This window comes from Astyanax mexicanus, chromosome 4 (assembly GCF_023375975.1).
Source record: "Astyanax mexicanus isolate ESR-SI-001 chromosome 4, AstMex3_surface, whole genome shotgun sequence".
Lineage (NCBI taxonomy): Eukaryota > Metazoa > Chordata > Actinopteri > Characiformes > Acestrorhamphidae > Astyanax > Astyanax mexicanus.
In genome coordinates, this window is record NC_064411.1 from 57968127 (window position 1) to 57992537 (window position 24411).

At 37.2% G+C, this 24411-nt stretch overlaps 1 protein-coding gene across 4 annotated transcripts in view; it reads left to right on the forward strand.

The window, feature by feature from the left end:
- Nucleotides 1-23392, forward strand: part of arhgef4 (Rho guanine nucleotide exchange factor (GEF) 4) — a 113435-nt gene extending 90043 nt beyond the window's left edge. For 3 of the 4 annotated variants that reach the window (XM_049476719.1, XM_049476720.1, XM_049476721.1), the window contains 10 exons: nucleotides 5222-5398; nucleotides 6491-6682; nucleotides 7741-7920; nucleotides 9335-9567; nucleotides 10889-11018; nucleotides 13531-13662; nucleotides 15418-15661; nucleotides 16183-16260; nucleotides 17007-17227; nucleotides 20590-20676. In XM_049476719.1, coding sequence (XP_049332676.1) covers nucleotides 5222-5398; nucleotides 6491-6682; nucleotides 7741-7920; nucleotides 9335-9567; nucleotides 10889-11018; nucleotides 13531-13662; nucleotides 15418-15661; nucleotides 16183-16260; nucleotides 17007-17221 — 1581 coding nt within the window. In that variant the 3' untranslated portion in view covers nucleotides 17222-17227; nucleotides 20590-20676. Of the gene's footprint in view, nucleotides 1-5221; nucleotides 5399-6490; nucleotides 6683-7740; nucleotides 7921-9334; nucleotides 9568-10888; nucleotides 11019-13530; nucleotides 13663-15417; nucleotides 15662-16182; nucleotides 16261-17006; nucleotides 17228-20589 lie in introns of all 4 variants that reach the window. The other variant, XM_022668305.2, reaches the window with a different exon arrangement.
- Nucleotides 23393-24411: the final 1019 nt, after the last annotated feature.

Consider the following 24411-nt stretch of genomic DNA (forward strand, 5'->3'; position numbering starts at 1 on the left):
GTGTGTGTGTGTGTGTGTGTGTGTGTATAGTGTGTGTGTGTGTGTATAGTGTGTGTGTGTGTGTATAGTGTGTGTGTGTATAGTGTGTGTGTGTGTGTATAGTGTGTGTGTATAGTGTGTGTGTGTGTATAGTGTGTGTGTGTGTGTATAGTGTGTGTGTATAGTGTGTGTGTGTGTATAGTGTGTGTGTATAGTGTGTGTGTGTGTATAGTGTGTGTGTGTGTGTGTATAGTGTGTGTGTATAGTGTGTGTGTGTATAGTGTGTGTGTATAGTGTGTGTGTGTATAGTGTGTGTATAGTGTGTGTGTGTATAGTGTGTGTGTGTATAGTGTGTGTGTGTGTGTATAGTGTGTGTGTATAGTGTGTGTGTGTGTGTGTATAGTGTGTGTGTATAGTGTGTGTGTGTGTATAGTGTGTGTGTGTGTATAGTGTGTGTGTGTGTGTATAGTGTGTGTGTATAGTGTGTGTGTGTATAGTGTGTGTGTGTGTGTATAGTGTGTGTATAGTGTGTGTGTGTATAGTGTGTGTGTATAGTGTGTGTGTGTGTCTATAGTGTGTGTGTGTGTGTGTATAGTGTGTGTATAGTGTGTGTGTGTATAGTGTGTGTGTATAGTGTGTGTGTGTATAGTGTGTGTATAGTGTGTGTGTGTATAGTGTGTGTGTGTGTGTATAGTGTGTGTGTATAGTGTGTGTGTGTGTGTGTGTATAGTGTGTGTGTGTGTGTGTGTGTGTATAGTGTGTGTGTGTGTATAGTGTGTGTGTATAAAGTGTGTGTGTGTGTATAGTGTGTGTGTATAGTGTGTGTGTGTGTATAGTGTGTGTGTATAGTGTGTGTATAGTGTGTGTGTGTGTGTGTGTGTATAGTGTGTGTGTGTGTGTGTGTGTGTGTGTGTGTGTGTGTGTGTATAGTGTGTGTGTATAGTGTGTATAGTGTGTGTGTGTATAGTGTGTGTGCGTGCGTGTGTGTGTGTGTGTGTATAGTGTGTGTGTGTGTGTATAGTGTGTGTGTGTGTGTGTATAGTGTGTGTGTGTATAGTGTGAGAGTGTGGGCGTAATTTTAATGTGAAATAAACCAATCAGAGCGTCTCTTGTTCATCGTTCCCTTTAAGAGTAGATCAGGTGAGCTCTGTCTTTGGTGGATTGCTATTGTAACGGTGCAGCTACCTGGACGTGTTCAACAAACTCTTCTCAGCAGAGGAAACTGAGCTGCTGGTTGACGCTGTGAAGGAGCTCCAGCAGCTCATTTACGGGAACAGCAATGTTATTTTATTTACTATTCTGTTTATTGTTGATGTAAAAGTTGGGTTTGTGCTGCTGTGTGTTCATGTGTGTGTAATAAGTGGGGGTGTACGCTCGGCTCGGCACGGCGCCTGTGTTACCGAGATAGCGATGAACGTCTGACTGTTGGCGTCTGTCTAGGTTGTATTCAGTCATTGGAGCTCCTGTGTTTTCTGTTACCAAGATAAACAAGATAAAACTCCAGAAATGTACCTGAACACACCTCATTTCCAGAACACCACGCCCATCAGTGTAGATATATTCAGAAGCTCTGCTGCTGTTTAAACCAGTAGAAACAGACTGTTGACGGGGTGTAAGATAGCAATGAACATCACAACGCACCTGTGCAGGGTTTAAGACGGGTACCATAGAGATATGATGTAGCTAAATTAGTTCTGCTCTGATTGGCTGCCTTTTGTTATACCTTATATCGAAAGCAGGATACCTAGGTGGAGCTAAACTAAACTGCTGTAGGCCAAATAGGGGTGGAGCTAAACTGCTGTAGACTGAATAGGGGTGGAGCTAAACTGCTGTAGACTGAATAGGGGTGGAGCTAAAATGTTGTAGGCCAAATAGGGGTGGAGCTAAACTGCTGTAGGCTGAATGGGTGGAGCTAAACTGCTGTAGGCTGAATGGGTGGAGCTAAACTGCTGTAGGCTGAATAGGGGAGGAGCTAAACTGTTGTATGCTAAATGGTTGGATGAGAATAAAGTAATTTATATGTTTATGAAGTGCGTGGACTGGTGAAACGTGAGCCACATGTACACACCTGTTGTGTTGTGTTGTGTAGTATTATTGTAAAAGTGTATTATTCTGATCTGGATTATTTATCAGCAGGTGTGAACAGAGCGGTTTTGCTCCAGATTAAAGAGTTTAACGTGGTTTTATTGAGTGAGGAATCTGCTGGGCTCGGTAGTGGGATATGAGCGGCAAGACCTGAACAGGGGGAACGTGGGAATGTATGTGGGTGCATTGCTAGGCAGCAGTTACCATGGCAACAGGGAAAAATAGCCGGTTGGTTTGGACTGTGTGTGTGTGTGTGTGTGTGTGTTGGAGTGTGTGTTTAGGAGTGTGTTGCTGTAGAGGGCCTTCAGGGTACACACCTGCTCATAAAAGGCTTAATAATAATGCTAATAATGCTAATAATGCTAATTATGCTAATAATAATAATTATAATAATAGTTCCCACCCGTTGCTAAGGCATTCCAGGTGATTGTGATAATGAATGATGTTGCTAACTGTTTACTATGGTGTTGCTACTAAGCGGTTGCTAAGGTGTTGCTATTATATCATATCTGTGGAGGTTGCTACAGTGTTGCTAAGTAGTTGCTAGGTGGTTGCTAAGGTGTTGTTAGATACGATACATCCCGCGAAACAGGGGTTATGATTCAATATATCACGATATATTGCGATACTGTAAGAAAAGCGATATTTTGCAATTGTTTGAATCAAATTTTAAGAAAATAGTATAATAGTATAGAAAATACAGTTTTATATGAATAAAAACTGAATAAAAGAAAAAAAATATTTGAATCCAATCAGAACAGAGTGCAACACTGCTATCTCATATCACAGGGCATTTCACGATATGATATTATTACGATACATTGGCATCGATAACGATATCACGATAATGTAATTCTATGATACTCGATATAATACAAGATAATACTCTATGATACTTCAGGATGGAATATTATCACGATACATTTCTCAAAATAGCAATAATCTCACGATACTGTGATTCTGCGATACTCAATATATCACAAGACAATTCTCTACGATACTTCAAAATGCAATGTCCCGATACGTTGCCTACAATAATGATGACATCACGATACTTTGATTCTGCGCTACTCAATATATCACAAGACAATTCTCTACGATACTTTACGATACGATATCCCGATACATTGCCCATGTTTACGATGATTTTATGATACTGTGATTCTGCGATACTCAATATATTGCAATACAGTTCTCTATCATACTTCACGATACAATATTATCACAATTTGTTGCCCACGATAACGACGATTTCACAATGCTGTGATTCTGCGATACTTGATATATCGCAAGACAATTCTCTACGATACTTCACGATACGATATTATCACGATATGTTTCCCATGATAGTGATGATTTTACAATACTTTGATTCTGTGATACTCGATATGTAGCAAGACAATTCTCTACGATACTTCAGAATACTATATCATCATGATACATTTCTCACAGTAGCGATGATTTCACGATACAGTAGTTCTGCGATACTTGATATTTCACAAGACAACTTTCTACAATACTTTGTGTTACGATATTTTCATAATTTGTTGCCCACGATTTTGCGATACTTGTTGTATCACAAGACAGTTCTCTGCGATACTTCACGGTACGATATCGCGATATGATGCCCACAATAGCGTTTATATCTCGATACTTAAATTCTACAATACTCGATATTTCACAATAATTCTTTACGATACGTATGCTAATATGTTGCAATACATATATCCATATTTGTCTTATAAACGTATCGATAATGAACCGCAAATGAAAACGATACTTTGTTTTGATATATTGTTACATCCCCAGTGTGAACAGTGTGAATGTTAGCATTAGAGTGTTTATAGAGTTTATATATAGTGATGTAAAAATTTAATATTTATATGATTTATATGATTTATTAAATCAGAGCTGTCTGAGTGGTGTGTGTTAGATCAGACTTTTTTTATTTTTCTTTTCAGCTGCTGTGTGTGTGTGTAAACAGTGTGTGTGTGTGTGTAGACAGTGTGTGTGTGTAGACCATAGACTGTATATAGCTGGACAGAGCATCGTCTCTCAAAAGTGAAGCCACCACAGGTCGGGCGCCCCCTGCTGTTCGGTTTCAGAAAGCTGTGTAACTCCACCCATCCCCATAGGTTTCAAAACAGGCAAAACAGAACAACTTTCAATCACGTTTTTTTCTAATATACTGTAATTCTACCTCCTTTATTTAAATGCAGCAGCTAGTGTAACCTCTGCTTATATTGTTAAATTTTATATCCCCACAGAATTCGGTTTTAAGAAGGTTATTCAGCTCTATTCAAAAAGGTGTGGTTATTGTAAAAGGGCTGGTTATGGGCGGGACCAATAACAGACCGTCAGTTCTGCCCCGCTCCGCTCTGCAGCCTGTGACCTCGAGGCAGCCCTCAGGGGCGGGGTTATTTAAATGAGTAGGCGGTCTCTCCACAGTCTTTCTCCCTCCTCTGGTCTCTACTGCGCTCTACAGACTCGGGTGTCAGGATCGCCAACATGGAGGAAGATTTTGGCTTCATTTTCATTGAATGAATGGGAACGGAGACACAGCGTCCATCTTTTTTACAGTCTCTGGTGTAGACAGTGTGTGTGTGTGTAGTATAAAGCTGCTGACGCTGCCTTCAGTTCTTTAAAATATCCCTAAAATAGCTGATCTGTTGTCTCTTTCATTTCACCCTCCAGACTCTTATTACGCAAAAACAGAAACTGAATTCAGCCTCCGGGACTTTTACTTTAAAACTGCTTTATTTATTTATTTATTATTGTTATACTTTTTAAGATTTTAGTTATTCTGCATCATCAGCCACCACAGATTTCACAGGTTTTAAATAATAAGAACGTTTTATTGTATGACTCTGACACCTGATTACTATTGTACATCTTTCTGCAATATGTTCTTATTTTTGTATTTCTATTAAATTCATTTCTACGCTCTTTTACGTGATTTTTTTACAGTTTTATCTCTTAAGCTGCCTTTACACTGTATGCAGAAAATGTAAAGTTCAGCACTAGGCTTGATGGTAATTAGAGTGGAGATCTGCGCAGGCGCAGCAGCCAGAAAAAGCTGAAAAATCGTGATTTTGTTCATTATTGAGTCAAATGCTATAAACTGATTTTGTGTGTGTGTGTGTGTGTGTGCGTGCAGCTGATCAGTGATGGAAGTGTGTGTGCCGAGGCGTTGTGGGATCACGTCACCATGGACGACCAGGAGCTGGGCTTCAAGGCCGGTGACGTCATCGAGGTAGTGGACGCCACCAATAAGGAGTGGTGGTGGGGGCGTGTCCTAGACAGCGAGGGCTGGTTCCCCGCCAGCTTCGTCCGGGTAAGAACTTATAGCCTCAATATATATATATATATTTATTTATAAATTATATACAGCTCTGGAAAATATATTTGATTTTACCAAATTAAAAACCTCTGGAATATAATCAAGAGGAAGATGGATGATCACAAACCATCAAACCACCAAACTGAACTGCTTGAATTTTTACACCAGGAGTAAAGCAGCATAAAGTTATCCAAAAGCAGTGTGTAAGACTGGTGGAGGAGGAGAACATGATGCCAAGATGCATGAAAAAAAAACTGTGATTAAATTATTTGAGGTCTGAAAGCTCTGCATCTTTTTTGTTATTTCAGTCATTTCTCATTTTCTGTAAATAAATGCTCTAAATGAGAATATTTTTATTTGGAATTTGGGAGAAATGTTGTCTGTAGTTTATAGAATAAAACAACAATGTTCATTTTACTCAAACATAAACCTATAAATAGCAAAATCAGAGAAACTCTCTTAATGTTTTCCAGAGTGCTATATATATATATATAGATATTTAAATGTAAATCAAAGAATGAGCGTAAGAAATTTGAAATGTAATTATATTTATATTAGTGCTGTTAATTAAAATACTAGTATATACTTGTAAGTTTGAGGGGAGATAAAGCCAACGTGGAGTGCTGGAATAAAGATTGCATGATAGAATAAATTGCCGTAGATGCGCTTTGGTGCTGCATTAGCAGCATCACAGTGCTAACGCTCGGAGGAGAGCGCAGCGACTCTGGTGGTTTTGATACATCAGCTCACAGATGCAGCCTTGTGCTGATCCACATCACCCTAGGAGTGATGAGGGGAAAGAAAGAGCGCCATCTACTGTACTGTACCCACCCAGAGAGAAAAAGCAAGGGCCAACTGTGCTCTCCCGGGGCTCTGGCAGCTGATGGCAAGCTGCATGACCGGGATTCGAAACAGCGATCGAGTGTTTACACATTATTAGAGACACAAAAAGAGCAATTCCTCCACACTACCTTGTGTAATTTGCTTCATCACACTTTTTCACGATTATGTCGACTAATCGTTGAAGCCCTACAGTATATTATGGGTTGTTAGAACTGGGTTGACAGGTGTTTCTGGTTTCCGTAGTTACGGGTGAATCAGGATGAGCCGATGGAGGATTACCTGGCGCAGTTGGAGGGAGCTCCTGAAGGGGGCGCCGGCGGGTGCCGCTCGCTGGGACCCGGTCTGCCCTGTAAAGAACAGATGAGGGCAAACGTCATCAACGAGATCATGAGCACTGAGAGGGACTACATCAAACATCTGAAGGACATCTGTGAGGTCAGTCTTCTGTTTTATACAATTTATACAGTTTCTGAGGCTGGAATCTCTGATCAGCTCCTTTCCTGGTGCGGTCCTGATGAGTGCCAGTTCCATCATTCTAACACTTTTGATGGTTTTTTGCGGTGACTGCACTTGAGGTTACTTTCAAAAATCTTGAAATTCTTCTTTTCAGATTGACTGACCTTCACTAGTTCTTTTTTTTCTTCACTTAGTTGAGTAGTTGTTTCTTCTCATAACCTGGATTCGAACACTACTCAAATATTCACTATTCACTGTATACCTGTAACTCTACCTCTTCACTACTTTACTTTAACTGATGCTCTCAAACACTTTATTAAGAGACAAGAAATTCAAGTAATTAACTCTTGATGAGTTCAGCACAGCTGTTAACTGAAAGCCTGAATTCCAGGAGACTCTACCTCATAAAGCTGATCATCTAAGAATGTAAAATATAAAACGTATTGAATTATTTAGTTGACAAAAAAGTGTTAAACAAACTCTGATGAACTTATCCTGTGTACCAGAGGAAACTCTTGCTCTTCCTTTCCTGGGCTGGTCCTGATGAGAGCCAGTTTCATCATTGTAATGTTTTTGATGTTTTTTTTTGTAACTGCACTTGAGGACCCTTTTTTTAAGTTCTTGAAATTCTTCTTTTTTTAGGGATTGACTGACCTTCAATTATTTTCTTAAAGTATTTTTTTTCTATGCTTAGTTAAGAAGTTCTTGCTTTTTATAATATGGATAAAATATAAAACATATTTCTGGTTTGTTTATTTTTTTTTTTTGTTTCATGAAATAAATCCATATGTTTTTCTTCATAGTTTGGATGAGTTTAGTATTGATCTACATTACAGAACATTTTTAAAATGCAAAAATAATTAACAACCACTGAATTGAACTTTGTACAAAGATTTATTTATACGCATAAAGGCCAAAAATGACCATATTTAAAGTTTTTAATGTACTAACCTTTTGTTAACCATGCTTGTTCCCTCTTATCCTTCATAATTTCAGCTCCAGTTTAATAGAGATGGTATTTTTTGGCTGTATTTCAGGGTTATATTAAACAGTGTCGTAAACGAACCGACATGTTTAACGAGGAGCAGCTCAGGACCATCTTCGGGAACATCGACGAGCTCTACCGCTTCCAGAAGAAGTTCCTCAAAAACCTGGAGAAGAAATTCAACAAGGAGCAGCCGCACCTCAGCGAGATCGGATCCTGCTTCCTGGAGAACGTAAGATCTGTCTCCTCGGTCACATGACATCATCACGGAGTTCAGTAGCTCCTCCATTTCCACTCACTGTTGTGTTTTTTTAACGTGGATCTCCGTGGAAACCGTGGCGCGCCCATAGTGTAATTACGGTGCGCGGCAGTGGACAAATATCTATTTTATTAAAGGCGAGGAGACGAAGCTCAGAGATGAGCGTCCGGACAGGACTAAAATTACCGGAGGAGCACGGAGTTCAGAGAAAAACAGTAGATAATTCAGCCTGTAATTTATTTATCAGAGGACTTCTGAGAATTAAAACACCTACATGATCATTCTGGACGGGAATAAAATCACAGAGGATAAAAAAACCTAGAAACGAGATTTAAAAACTAAGAAACTAGAGAAACTAATCCCGCATTTTAAGCAACAATAGTAAGGAACAAGGGTCTTCTTGTTTCCCTTCTAATGGGAAAACTGGAGGAAGTTCCTCAGTAAAAAAAAACTGTCCTGTATTTTTTACACTATAAAGCGCACCAGATTATAAGGTGCAATTTAAGAGACACTAAAAGGAAATTCTAATTGAGCAGGTCTCACCGCTGGGTGGTTGGTGGGGTTGCAGTTAAATAGGTTAAGTAAAGCTAAGCTAAGTAAAAAAACTGTAATAAAAAAGACTTTCTTTCAAAGTTAATCAAGTGCTGGATGTTAATCTACACAGATTTCTCTGTTTATTTAAAGTAAGATTAGATTTCCAAATTTCTCCAGCACTATGGCTGGAGCATTAGCATTAGCAGCTAACTGCTCCACCACTGCTAGCTGGGGTTAGGAGCAGACTGTAGGCAGAGTTGCCAGGTTCGCATTTTTCCTGGCAAAGTGGGCTTGTTTGAAAATACACTTTTTAAAAATGACTGCGGCCGCCAGTTAAACAAGCGCTGGATGTTAATCTACACAGATTTATCTCCTGAAAACTGATTATTTTGGTGAGTAAAGAGCTTCTGTTTATTTACAGTAAGCTTAGATTTCCAGATTTACACTAAGGCTGGGTGCAGCAGCATTAGCATTAGGAGCTAACTGACAACGCTACACTGAAGAACCCTGAGTGTTCAGGTAAGCCAAGGCGATATCAGCTAGTTTTTTTTTCCATGCCACAGTCAAATATACTCACTTCTGAATGACGAAAGAGCTAGCACTTAACGTGGTCAGCGGCTAATGCTAATACTGCTCCAGCCTTAGTGCTGGAGAAACTTTACTGAAAACTCACCCTTATAACTCTGAACTTCAGTGGAGAGGCTTTACTGCTTCTCTTGCACAATTTTTGGACAAATTAAAGGATTGTAAGTGCGCTAGTTATCTGTCTGCATCTCTATATCTGTCTCTCTGTCTCTCTGTCTATCTGTCTGTCTGTCTGTCTGATCCTCGGTCTGTGTTCTTTTCTCTGCAGCAGACAGATTTTCAGATCTACTCAGAATACTGCAACAACCACCCGAACGCCTGCGTCCAGCTCTCCAAACTGATGAAGATAAAGAAGTACGTCTTCTTCTTCGAGGCGTGTCGTCTGCTGCAGAAGATGATCGACATCTCGCTGGACGGATTCCTCCTCACGCCCGTCCAGAAGATCTGTAAATACCCCCTGCAGCTCGCCGAGCTCCTGAAGTACACCAACCCCCAACACAGGTACCAGAAACACCGTTTAAACAGCAGCAGAGCTTCTGAATATATATCTACACTGATGGGCGTGGTGTTCTGGAAATTTTTGTTCTGGAGTTTTTCTTGTTTATCTTGGTGGAGAGAAATACACCGCCAGTGCGCCACTGACTGATTAAAACCCTGACAACAGTCAACAGTCAGATGTTCATCACTATCTTGGCAACGCAAATCACTAAATAAAATAACATTGCTGTTCCCGTAAATGAGCTGCTGGAGCTCCTTCACAGCGTCAACCAGCAGCTCAGTTTCCTCTGCTGAGAAGAGTTTGTTGAACAGGTCCAGGTAGCTGCACCGTTAAAATAGCAATCCACCAAAGTCAGAGCTCACCTGACCTACTCTTAAAGAGAATGATGAGCAAGAGACTCTGATTGGTTTATTATTTCACGTTACGCCCAAAATTAACAATTTAGCCTTGTACGCATTTCGAGACTAGCAAGATGTACTTTTCCTGTTGTTACGATAGCAAAGAGACACTGACACAGCTTTAGATATATATATACAGCTCTGTAAAAAATGAAGAGATCACTTCAGTTTCTGAATCAGTTTCTCTGATTTTGCTATTTATAGGTTTATGTTTGAGTAAAATGAACATTGTTGTTTTATTCTATAAACTACAGACAACATTTCTCCCAAATTACAAATAAAAATATTCTCATTTAGAGCATTTATTTACAGAAAATGAGAAATGACTGAAATAACAAAAAAGATGCAGAGCTTTCAGACCTCAAATAATACAAAGAAATCAAGTTCATATTCATAAAGTTTTAAGAGTTCAGAAATAATCAATATTTGGTGGAATAACCCTGGTTTTTAATCACAGTTTTTTTTCATGCATCTCTGCATCATGTTCTCCTCCACCAGTCTTACACACTGCTTTTGGATAACTTTATGCTGCTTTACTCCTGGTGTAAAAATTCAAGCAGTTCAGTTTGGTGGTTTGATGGTTTGTGATCATCCATCTTCCTCTTGATTATATTCCAGAGGTTTTTAATTTGATAAAATCAAAGAAACTCATCATTTTTAAGTGGGATTATTATTATTATTAATAATAATAATAATAATAATAATAATAATAATAATAATAATAATAATATGTATTACTATTACTAATATTATTGTATATGACTGTAATCTACCAAAATTAATCAAAGTAACTTAGTGTGATGTTTATTTTGGGATAAAGTGAAAAAAAAAATTAAATTACATTTTTTTTACCATATTTATCGAGTGTGTATGTGTGTGTTGAGGGGGAGGAGTTTAATATGTAAATTTCTCCTCCTTTATTCAGAGACTATAAGGATGTTGAAGCTGCTCTGAACGCTATGAAGAATGTGGCTCGTCTGATTAACGAGAGGAAGCGTCGCCTGGAGAACATCGATAAGATCGCCCAATGGCAGAGCTCCATCGAGGACTGGGAGGTACGGGTCATCACTGAGCTTCAGCTTCAGTTCCTAATGTTCCTCTTGTGATAATCCATCCCATAATAACTCCAGTATTCTCTATACACAGTTCCTGCAGATTAGGGGTATAGGAGTGTTGATTGAGCGTCCAACACCCTTCCTTACTTCCTTATTTACTGTATTCCTTCCTTTCTGATTTCCTTTACATCCTTACTTCTTTTCTTACTTACTTCCTGACTTCCTTACTTTCTTATTTACTTTCTCATTTCCTTCCATTCTTACTGACGTCCTTTCTTACTACCTTCCTTCCTTCTTTACTTATTTTCTTCTTTACTCACTTTCTGACTTCCTTACTTATTTACCTTCTTCCTTCCTTACTTTCTTACTTCCATCCTTCATTACTTCCTTCCTTCCCTTCTTTCTTCCTAACTTTTTAATTCCTTCATTACTTCCTCAGTTACTTACTTACTTACTCTCCCTTCCTTTTTTACGTCCTTACTTTTTACATACTTCCATACCTCCTAACTTACTTACTTATTAACTTCCTTACTTACTTCCTTTCTTACTTTTTACTTCCTCACTTACTTACTTTCTTCATTACTTCCTTCCTTTTTTACTTACTAGCTTTCCTACTTTCTTTTTTCCTTTTTTACTCAGCAATATATTAAAGGTAACCCCTTCTTACTTTCTGACTTCCTTTCTTAAGTTCTGACTTCCTTCCTTATGTTCTGACTTCCTTACTCATTTTCTGACTTCTTTATTTACTTTCTGACTTCCTTCCTTACTTTCTGACTTCCTTACTTACTTTCTTCCTTATTCACTTTCTGACTTCCTTACTTATTTACCTTCTTTCTTCCTTACTTTTTAATTCCTTCATTACTTCCTCAGTTACTTACTTACTCTCCCTTCCTTTTTACATCCTTACTTTTTACATACTTCCATACATAACTTACTTATTAACTTCCTTACTTACTTCCTTTCTTACTTTTTACTTCCTCACTTACTTACTTTCTTCATTACTTCCTTCCTTCCTTCCTTTCTTACTTCCTTTTTTACATACATCCTTTTCTACTTTCAATTCAATTCAATTCAATTCAATTTTATTTATATAGCGCTTTTTACAACAAAGGTTGTCACAAAGCCGCTTTACAGGAAAAACAGGTCCACGCCTCTTATGAGCAGCACCACAGAGATGCTGATTTTATGGTGACACAGTGGCAAGAAAAAACTCCCTTTAAGAGGAAGAAACCTTGGAAGGAACCAAGACTCAGTCCGAGGAACCCATCCTACTCGGGTCGACCCGCTCAGTACAAACAAATAACAAACAACAAACAAATAACAGAACAAAAACAGTACAGAGAATTAATGTGAACTATGTGTAATATAACAGGTACTAATTTATGAATATAAGAATGTGATGGGCACAAACTATAGAGCTATGGCTAATACAGAAACAGATACTGAGTGTGTTAATGGTAATCAGTGCAGGGCTGCAGAGCCGGAGAACAACACAGCGGGCAGTGGAGAGCCAGGCTGGAACATCAGGAACAGCATCTCCATACATGTAAAAGAGATAGATAGAGAAAACAGAAAGGAAAGAGAGAGAAACAAAAGCAGGAGTTAGAAGGGTTGTGTAATAATTCTGATGAGTAGAAGGACAGGGCTGATTCCTGAAAGCTGGAACCACAGACGGACACATCCAGGAAGACCGGCCGGCCAGGCGTCTCAGCACATGTGAGAAAGACAGAGAGAGAGAACAGAGAGAGAGACAGAGAACAGAGAGAGAGAGAGAGAACAGAGAGGGGAGGGAAGAGAAAGGGGTTAGAATGGTTTTATAAAACTCTGCTGGAGTGGGATGGGCACTGGTAGCAGCAGCTCAGGACATGGGGAGAGAAAGAGAAAGCAGATGATTAGGACAGGGTTTATATTTGCTGGATAAGCTGTAAGAGGAAGAAAATTGTAATGAGACATTACTCAAAAGCTTGAGCAAATAGAAATGTTTTGAGTCTGGATTTAAAGATTGAGAGTGTGTCTGAGTCCCGTATATTAATAGGGAGGCTATTCCAAAGTTGGGGAGCTTTATAAAAGAACGCTCTTCCTCCTGCATAGTTTTTTCTAATACGCAGGACTAATAACAGGCCAGCGTCTTGGGAGCGGAGTGAACGCGGTGGATTGTACTTTCTTCTTTCCTTTTTCACTATATATTACAATATACTAAAGGTAACCCACTTTTTAATGCAGTTGAGAATTTACAACTTAAAGGGACTAAAAAATAAATTAAATTAAAAATCAAGTACATGTTCATGTTTGCTCACGTCCCTGTCCTTCCTCTCTGAATTACCAATAAAAATAAAGTCTTAAATAGCCCTCTGAAGAGGGGGGGTAGTGTTGGTGGGGGTGGCTGTGTAGATTAACATCCAGCACTCGTTTATCTCTAAACATACTGTGGTTTTAGTCTGAAAAATACGATACAGTCCCAGTAAAGAGTTCTGAGTCTCACGGAGTCGGTGGTGTTTGTGTTCCTCCGCAGGGTGAAGATATCCTCAGCAGAAGTTCTGATCTGATCTTCTCAGGAGATCTCACTAAGATCTCTCAGCCTCAGGCTAAAGGCCAGCAGCGCATCTTCTTCCTCTTCGATCATCAGCTGGTCTTCTGTAAGAAGGTGAGTATCAGATTTACCTGCCTCACCTGAGATTAATCACTCTACTCTTTATAGAGAGCGATTAAACACTTCACTTTTAACAACCATAAACTTAAATATATATATATATATATTGGGGATTTTTATATGGAATAAAAATGATCTGAAATCTGAAAAGTGTGACGTGTATTAAACACACACAGAGTGATCCATTTTAAACGTTTATTTATTTTACCATTGATAATTACGGCTCACAGCCAATGAAATGACAGCATTTCATGCTTTTCCATCAGCTGATTACAACTTTTATGAAGATGCAGATTTCATTTTCCAGCAGGACTTGGCACACTGCCCACACTGAGTAGCAAACAAAAGTACCAACTGTTATTATTTTAAAATATTCAAATTTTCACTGATTTTTGGGTTTTCATTGGCTGTGAGCTTCATAATCAACAATCAACAATAAAATAAACAAAAAAACACTTAAAATAGATCACTCTGTGTTTAATACATCTATATAATATATACGTTTCACATTTTAAACTATGTGCTATTTTGTGTGTGCTTTTAACTTAAAATCTCAATAAAATACATTGAAGTTTGTGGTTGTAAGGAGACAAAATGTGAACAAGTTAAAGGGGTATGAATACTTTTGCAAGCAACTGTATGTTTTTTTTTTATCACTGTGGTTATTAATCAATCAATCAATCTTTATTCAGACTCAGAAGCACATTGAGAGTAACCTTCATTTTTAATGTAGCCGAACATTTACAAAAAACTACATTTAATTATTTTAAAATAAGAGTGAATAAAATATAAAATACATAACAATAAGAATAATAATAAAACTTGGTTTAATTGATAAGAAATTAAGATCAAAAGAAGATAACAGTTAAAATTATTGTAAAAAGTTGAGATAGTACAATAAACAATAAAAATGAATAAATACATAAAAAAATTAATATTAATAATATAAAAAAGAATAAAAATAATAATAATAAAAGAAACTAATCCAAATATGTTAAAAAGCAATAATACAAAACTATTAAAAAAATAGAAATGAAAAATAAAAGAAGAACTTAAATTAGAATTAATAGTTAGGATCTATATCAGTGGATTCACTGCTTTGTTGTGCAGTGTGAGGTGGATATAAACGGCGTAAAACGACGTGAGTTTTTAGAGTTTTTATTTAATATTTTGTTATTGTTACAGGAATAATTTATTCTATTATAAAACTTGGTTTAATTGCTAAGAAATTAAGATCAAAAGAAGATAAGATTAATATGACAAAAAAATTTAATATTAAGCTAAAACTAACTTTTACATGGTACAATAAAAATAAATAATAAAAAAAACTAATCAAATAACTAATCAAAATAAGTTAAAAAAGCAATAATACAAAACTATAAAAAAATAAAATTATGAAAGAAATAAAAAGGACCTAAAGAACTAAGAGAAGAACTAAAATTAGAAATAAAAGTTATGATCTATGCCAGTGGATGCTGCTTCGTTGTGCAGTATAAGGTGGTTCACCCTGTACTCTAAATACACTTTATAATTTTAGATTTTAAATTTAAAATTTTCTGTTTTTAGAGGAATCAACTCAAATTCTACATGTTTGGAAATAAACACAAAAACTAGCCAAACCAAACCAAATAAAAGCTATAAAAACATAAACTGTTTGATTTGTGTCGAGTAATCACAATTATTATAATAAAACAGTTACAGTTAAAAAGACTGATTGGTTCTGATGTTTCTCTTCTGTTTGATGTTCAGGACCTGTTGAGGAGGGACATCCTGTACTATAAGGGACGTTTGGACATGGACGAGATGGAGGTGGTGGACGTGGAGGACGGGAAAGATAAAGATCTGAACGTCAGCGTGAAGAACGCTCTGAAACTGACGAGTCCAGGAAGAGACGAGGTTCATCTGCTCTGCGCTAAAAAACCCGAACTGAAGCAGCGCTGGATACGAGCGTTCAGAGACGAGCGAGAGCAGGTCCAGCACGACCTGGAGACAGGTGAGCTTTACAGAGCGTTATAGAGCATTATAGAGTGTTATAGAATTTAGAATATAGAATCTAGAATTTCCCCTCGGGATCAATAAAGTATCTATCTATCTATCTATCTATAGGGCTTTAAAGAGAAATATAGAGCATTATAGAGTGTTCTATAGCTTTATAAAGGGTTGTAGAGCTTTATAGAGCAATATAGAGCTTCATTGAGCGTTATAGAGCATTATGGAACATCATAGAGCATTATAAAGCTTTATAGTGTTATAGAGCATTATAGAGCTCTATAGAGCATTACAGAGCAATATAGAGCGTTACAGAGCTTTATAGAGCAATATAAAGCTTTATTGAGTGTTATAGAGCCTCATAGAGAATTATAGAGCGCCCCCTACACTTCCTGTAGCGAATTACAGTCCTACTCTAATCATTAAAAAGTATAATTTTTTAAGGTAGTTTTCTCTATTCATCTTTAAATTATTAGTATTTTGGAATTATTTATGTTTTTGATTTCTATTTCTTTTGTTTTGCAGGATTTTCTATAACAGAAGTGCAGAAGAAGCAGGCCATGCTGAACGCATCTAAAAGCCATCCTGCTGGAAAACCCAAAGGTGATTATTAGTGATAAGTAATAATAAGGGCTGGCGTTTCATATTATGGTCTGTATGCACTTTAAAGAAAATAAATATATATATATTTATATATATATAAAAAAAAATTCTGTAAGTAGAGGTGTATGAAAATTAACATTTTGCCTTTTTTTCTAGCAGTTATGAACAGTGTTATTTAACCAAAAATGAAATTTTGAGCCAAATTACAGAAAAGTTTGCTGTTTTGTAAAAAATTCAGGCTAAAAGGTATGGAGCTTAAAGTCTGAATCTGCAGTTTAATTTGCATTTTTGTATTGTATTCAAAATACCGTAATTTTTATCTTTCTAAAATATTTAATGGCAAAAATCATACATTTTAAATTTTACAGTGCTTTTGGTTTGGAAATTGTGAAATTTGCTAAATTTGCTGTTGATAAAAATACAGTTAATAACTGTTTTCAGATTTTTTTAATTCTAAAAAATCTAAAAAAAAAAAATCTATTTTATTTTTGAAATGCACATTTAGCCCAAACATCTGGAACATCATTTTTGAATTTCTGGATCTGATTTTTTTTTTTTTACCTAAAAAACATTGTAAAATTCTCTTTCATGAATTATGCCATTAAATATTTTATCAAAAGTCTGGCAAATTTAATTAAAAAAAACTGTGTACTTCTGTAATTTTAATGTAATTTTCAGAGGGGAAAATATAATTACAGGTGAATATTATATTTATGTCTGTAACTCCTCCCCCTCACCTGCCTCAGCCCTGCAGCACCTGTTGGCTCTCGAAGCTCCGCCTCTTCTCCGCTCGAAGAGCTCCAAGTGCCTCCATTACCCAGAATCCCCGGGCAGGGCGCCCCTAGTGTCGCCCCTGCTGCCGGACGCCCCACGGTTCAGGCTGGGCTGGGGGGTTAGAGCGCCCCCCGCTGTTCTCCGCAGGGCGTTCTCCTGGGTCTCTCACAGCAGAGAGCTGCAGTAGAGCAGGGTAACGCCACCTAGTGACGGTGTGGAGTATACTGCCTGCCCACTATACTCACATCAACCATAACATTATGACCACACCCATGTACCTATATCCATTATATGTTTTTAATGTAGGACTGTTTGTAGTTCTATAATAAACACCAACACACACTAACACAAGGAGGAGGTCATAATGTTATGATTGATCTGAATATAATATTATCATAGCATTATATAGCATTATAAGGCGCAGCGGATTATGAGGCGCACTTTATGCGACACTAGTAAGGAACAGGGGTGTCGCCATGTTTCTATTTTATTTTAGCAGGTCTTGTCGCTTGGTGGTGAGACCTGTAAAGCTAATCTAAATTAGGTTAAATAAAAACTGTAATTCCTAAAATATATATATATATTTTAAAGGTAAAAAATAAAATCGAGTGCTGGATGTTAATCTACACAGATTTCTCTCCTGAAAACTGTTTATTTGGGGGAGAAAAGCACCTCCATTTATTGTTTATTTACAGTATGATTAGATTTCCAGATTTACTCCAAGGCTGGGTGCAGCAGCATTAGCATTAGCAGCTAAATTCTAGCGCTAGTAAATGCTGGCTGACCGCGCTAAGCTGAGGAATCCTGAGTGTTCCTGTAAGCCAGGGTGATATTAGCTAGCAATTCATCCCACGTAGCTTGGTTTAACACAGTAAACACACAGACTACAGTCTGATATCAGCGGTTAGCAGCTAATGCTAGTGCTATTGCTGCTTCAGTAGTGCTAGCCAATGTTACCAGCAGGCAACAGGCTGGCTGATAATACTCACCTCTGAATGGAGAAAGAGCTAGCGCTTAGTGCGGTTAGTCCGGTTAGTGTGATAAGTGCCTAATGCTAATGCTGCTCCATCAGTGCTAGCCGAGGTTAACAGCAGGCTACAGTCTGATATACTCACCTCTGAACAGTGAAAGGTGCACTGATGATTTGTGGGAAAATTAAAGGATTTTAAGTGCAGCTTATAGTGCGAAAAATATTATATATAAGCTATAACTTTCTATTCACACTATTTAATTGAATTTTGAATTAAACATGAATATAAACAGATTTTTGAGCATTTCTATTGTTCTGTTTATTCAAAATTAATTAAACAGCAGGATTCAAACAATAAAAAATAGACAAAAATTGAGATACAGTCAAGAGTTGGGACACAACTTAAATTCAGTGTTTTTTTTTTATTTTTGTATTATTTTAAAAATGTTCTGTATTGTAGATTATACTACAAAATCATCCAAACTATGAAGAAAAACATAGGAAATTATTTAGTAAACAAACAAATGTTAAATGAACCAGAATATATTTTATATTTTATCCATATTATGACAAGAATTTCAAGAAGTTTGAAAGTATCCACAAGTGCAGTCACTACAAAATGCATTAAAAACAATATAACGATGGAACTGGCACTCATCAGGACTCTTCCCCAGGAAAGGAAGAGCAAGGGTTCCCTCTCTTGCACAGGAGAAGTTCATTATAAGTTGATTTAACATTTTTCTTTCTTTACTGAATAATTCAGTATATATTTTTTTCATCGTTTAGATGAGTTTAGTATTAAAATCTACAATACAGAACATTTTAAAATAATGAAATAATGTTTTAATTTAAAGGTGTTTTAAGGTATTTCCAAAATTTTGATTGGTACACTAAATTAATATAATTGATTAATATCTGATAATACAAAAGTTCACCAATGGGCCAAAACATTATGACCTTTCATAATGATTTTTATTGATTTTAAAGCCTCATTTGTAGTAAAACACTTTAAAATGTTGGGCAGGCAGTTAAAAACCAACACAGATTTTATTTTAACAGCTCCTGAACCCCTTCATCCCTCAGTTTTAATCCATTTACTGACTTTTTCACAGCGCAGTTCATCCCTCGCTCCTCTTACAGTCTCACAGCGTCTCTAATACTAAACTAAACTACAGATTCCTATTTACTCTAAACTCTGTTTCTAAACTTATTTACACTGAGTTTTATCTAACCTCTCTTTTATTCTGTAATCAATCAGCCAGTAGATCTGCTGTTTCTGTAGTTATACGCTGGAGATACGAGGTCAGCACTCTGTCTGTATTAATCTGCTGACTTATAACAGGAAGCTTTAAAGGAGAAATCTGGGTAAAATGGACATAAGGAAAAAAAGAGTACGAGCTTTAATTTTATAGCTAGAATTCCCAAATACAGAGATTTTAGCCGATGCTCCCAACAGCTTACAATCCTACCCGTGCAAAAAAATCACTATTTTTACACCAGTAACTACAAACTCAAAATAGTTCCACAATTCATAGATAGATAGATACTTTATTTATCCCGAAGGAAATTTAGGAACTGCTGCTCATTGCTAGATTTCTGAGATTTCTCCGATTTAGATTTAGATTCAGGAAAAAAAGACTATAATAATAAAAAAAACGTAATTTTCTGCTAAAAATTATATATTTTTCGTACAAAATTTTCTGCTTGAAAATGACTTATTCTATTTATTGTCTTGCATATATTTTTGGTCCAGATATAAACTGAATTTAACAGTGATATATCCACATACATGTAATTTAGTGCAATAAAAATGAATTTAGTTCATTTTTTGTTATTTTTTTAAGCTAAGTATTCAAATTTGTATATTTGAAATAAATTTACCTGAAGTTTCATCAACCTCAAATATCTATCCTATAAATATTATTCCTATAACACTTACATTTATATAACAGTGATTTATAAAGGAAAGTACTGTATAATTTATTGGGTAAAAGTGATTTTTACCATTACTTTAATGCACAGATCCTTTTATTTAGGAAAATAATAAAGTTATCATCTAAATTATTATTTCAGTTCTTACTGGTCTATAGAGAAATCAATACCTTTAATTAATCCATTGGGATAGATAACAAGTAAAAACATAAAATAACATTTTATTAAATAAATACATTTAATATAGAGGAATAAAATAGAGAAAATAGGAAAATCTAAAAAAAAAAACAAAGAATTTATAAAATAAGGTAAGATTAATAATATAAGTACAGTAAAAGTAAATGGTCAAATAAAATTATAAGTATATAATAATATATTATAATAAATATAAATATATATAAAATAATCATCATAATAAAAAACAGTAAGAACAATAGTTTTTTTAAGTGAAAAATGTTTAGAGAAAAGATAAACTTGTTAAAGAACCTTTTTTATTATTAAAAGTTGCTTTAATTTCTGTTGTTTTTAATTTAGAGTTTAAACTCCAGGGTTTATAGTAGAGCTGAAGGATCAGGCGTCTGATTGGCTGATTGATTACATTTGGAGCGATTATGATCACATGACCTCCTGACCTGCTGTTTTTTTGTCCTCAGCTGTGACGAGGCCGTATTACGACTTACTGCTGCGCCAGAAACACCCGGCACTGCCCGCCGCCCTGCCAGCCGCCCTGCCACCCGCCCTGCCAGCCGCCCTGCCACCGCAGCAGGTCATCATGCTGGCACAGCCCAAACGCAAATCCTCCAACTTCTGGCACAACATCGGACGCTTAACGCCGTTCAAAAAATAATGAGGAATGACGAAGGACCGCCCCCTCCACCCTTTTAGCCCCGCCCACATAAACGCCCACCCGCCCACCCAGCCAACAGACACTCGAGCGTGCCTAAATCTGTTTTTATCCGTTTTTTTTTTTTTTTGAAATATAACCGTATTTTTTTGTTAGTTTCTTGTTTTTTTCCAATTGAGAAGCACTTTATGGGTTGACTATGATACAATCACATCGCGACTCCTGGACTGACCGCGACAGAGCCTACGGATTAATGACGCCACCTACGGACCAGCAATGGCACCTACAGATCAGTGACTCTGCCTGTGGATCAATGGTAGCGCCTACTGATTAGCGATGGCGTCTACGGACCAGCAATGGCATCTAGGGTTCTGTGACTTTCCTATGGATTGTTAGCAGCGCCTAAGGATCAGTGGCACGATCTATGGATCGGTGGTGGCGTTTTACAGATCATCGGCGGTGCCTACGGATCCGTGACTATGGATCAATGGCAGGGCCTACTGATTAGTGAAAGCTTCTACAGATCAGTGACGGCATCTACAGATCATCGGCAGCGCCTATAGACCAGTAATGGCGCCTATGGATCAATGGCAGGACGTACTGATCAGAGACGGTTTCTATGGATCATCGGCAGCGCCTACGGACCAGCAATGGTGCCTATGGATCAGTGACGGTGCCTACAGATCAGTGACGGGGTCTACGGATCATCGGCGGCACCTATAGATCAGTGACAGTGCCTACAGATCAGTGGCGGGGTCTACAGATCATCGGCAACGCCAATGGATCATCAGCGGTGCCTAAGAATCAGTGGCAGGGTCTACGAATTATCGGCGGCACTTACGGATCTTTGGTGGTGGCGTCTACGGATCATCGGCAGCGCCTACGGATCATTGGCGGCGGCACTCGGACATTGGCTTTTTCCGCTTTACCGCTGCTACAGCCGGACTGCTACAGAACTGCACTGAACCGGAACTGACAGACAAAAAATAACTAAGACTTCGTAACGCCGTACGTCATTTTTTATCATTTTTTCGTATTTATTTCCAGTGTTTCAGGTCTGCAGCTCTCCACGGTGCCCAACGGACTCATTCTTCTCGTTTTTTGTACGTATTTAATACAGTGTGTTCCGCAACAACAACTCTCTCCCGGATGAACCGGAACCAGAACTGGAACCAGAACCGGAACCGGATTCTTCCATTACTGTATTTCCTCTTTATTCATTTTGATTCTGTTTGATGAATCTGATTCTGAATCTGCTGATTTCCATGTCTTTTCCTGTACGCAAACTTCTCCAACTATTTCCTGATATACAGTATTTCCTTGTAAAGAATCTGATTCACATTTAAGCAGCGCACTCTTCCAAATTAGGCTGTGTTCAGACTGCCAGTCCAAATCTGAATTTGTGGCGTATCTACATTAAATCTAGATTTATTTTTGATAATCTAACCAGACGGACAGAAACCACATAATTAACGCACTATTCCGTTTTTCGTGTTCCTACCTCTGGACCAAATGCAATTTTTTGGCAAATCCAGATTGATTTATGATAGTGTGAACAGTCAGAAATGTCAACAAATCAGATTTTTGGCGTATTTCTAGATCATATCCACATTGGTTTCCAATAGGCTGAACAGACTAAAAAAAGGAATCCGCATGAAATCCAATTTTTTGCAAAGCTAGATTGAATTCAGATTATTGAATAGTCTGAACAGCCAGAAATCACACAAAATCCCTTTTGAACTTTGGCAAATCTAGTTGTTTTCAGATTCATTGTAGATAGTCTGGACACACTGTAACAGAAACCACATGAAATCTTTTTCATCTGTTTATTTTTCTCTTTATTTTGACCTTATAATCTAGATTGAATCCAGATTGATTTTTGAAAGTCTGGACAGAAACAAACCACACAAAATACCATTTACCATTCATAAAGCTAGACTGTATTCTAAAAATTGAGATTGATTTTCCGATAGTCTAAACAGCCAGAAACATCTTAAGATCAGAATTTTGGTTTATGTCTAGATTGTATCCAAATTAATTTTTGATAGTCTGGACCGACGTAACAGGAACCATATGAAATCTGACTCTCTGCAAATCAGTGTGTGTTTATATTGATTTTTGAGAGTTTTGTTGGACAAAAAACACCAGATTTCTGACATATCTAAACTGATTTATGATCCAGATTTTTTTTAATAGTCTGAACAGTCAGAAACGACATGAAATTAAAATGAATTTGAAATATGTCTTCAGTCTGGAAGCTCTGGAAGCCGAAATTGGATTTTAAGATCAAATCTAGAGTGACGGAAGTGCCGAGGTGCAGATCTGATTTTAAATAAAGAGATGAATCCGGTTTGTCTGCAGTCTGAACACGGCGTAAGTGGTGTGAAATGAGTGCGTCCCATAATTCCACTGGTTTGGCCGCCTGCCTACTAACCCCTCTGTACTGATGCTCTCTCTGAAGTGCCACTCCCACTCCGGCACGGGGGGGGGCGTCGCATGAACTGCTGTGAAAATCGACTTTACTGGACTTTTTCAGCCCAAACGAGCGTCTGATTACTGATTACTCGCTCAGTCTGATCTCTAACTGTACAAATAAATTAAAGTATGTTTGAGACGTTGGGTCAGTTTTTGGTCACTCGGTGAGTGAGTTTCTGTTTCTCCAGATTTCTCCACACGTTCTCGTTTTTGTATCAAAATTTTTGTTGAACAGCCCACCTCCGCTCTCTCGCAACTTTCTGAGATGCAATAATTTTGTGCTTTTTGCCCAGAATTTTAACGTTCTGTTTTCCAGGCCTGGAAAGTGCTGGAATTTTGGAGAAAGTGCTTGAAATTCGAACTACATTTACTTTACAATAAATAACTATCTGACTAAATAAATTCGCTTAAAGAAAAAATTGCAGAGCGTAAAATAAAAAAGGCTCCTTCTGCTATTACCAAACACAATTCTGGTTGTGTTTACATAAACATAATACCATCTCTTGCAGTGTGACAAAAAGCAAATCAATAATTTTGAGTATATTTTGAGTATGTGTGTGTATAAATGCTCTCAACTCATATTGAATTTGACTACAGTAACTTCTCCAAATCAAATTAATGAATAGGGTATACAGGCGGTGAAGAACATTGGTATTTAAATTATGTGTACTTAGAAGTATATTTTGTTTCTCAGTAGTATAGTCACTATAAAGTGTGGAGAATAGTTATATTAGAATAGATATATTGATTATCGCTGAAACCCTGATTTTACGCTGCAGATAAATCACTTTTTACACCATTTTCCAGCTCAAAGTAGCTCCACACCTCCTTACTAAAATCCTCTAAAAAAAAAAGTCCTGCCATTTAAAACGAGGCATTAATCACTTAAAAAGTGCACAAGAAGCTCATTAAAAACCACTGATTACATCCCGTAGCATAACCTAATCTCCAGGTGCTGCCATCACTGTACTGATCATGACTTTATTTTGAGGTGGTGGTGCCCAGAGTTTAGGAGAGGGTGCTTTTCCTGGCAGGGGGGCTGAATTTACGAGGCATTTAAAACACCCTTTAAAATAATAAAATGACTGTATCTCAGAAAGCTGCAGGAGAGCGGGGGAGAGCTATTCAACAAAGGTTAGTACTCTTTATCATCATG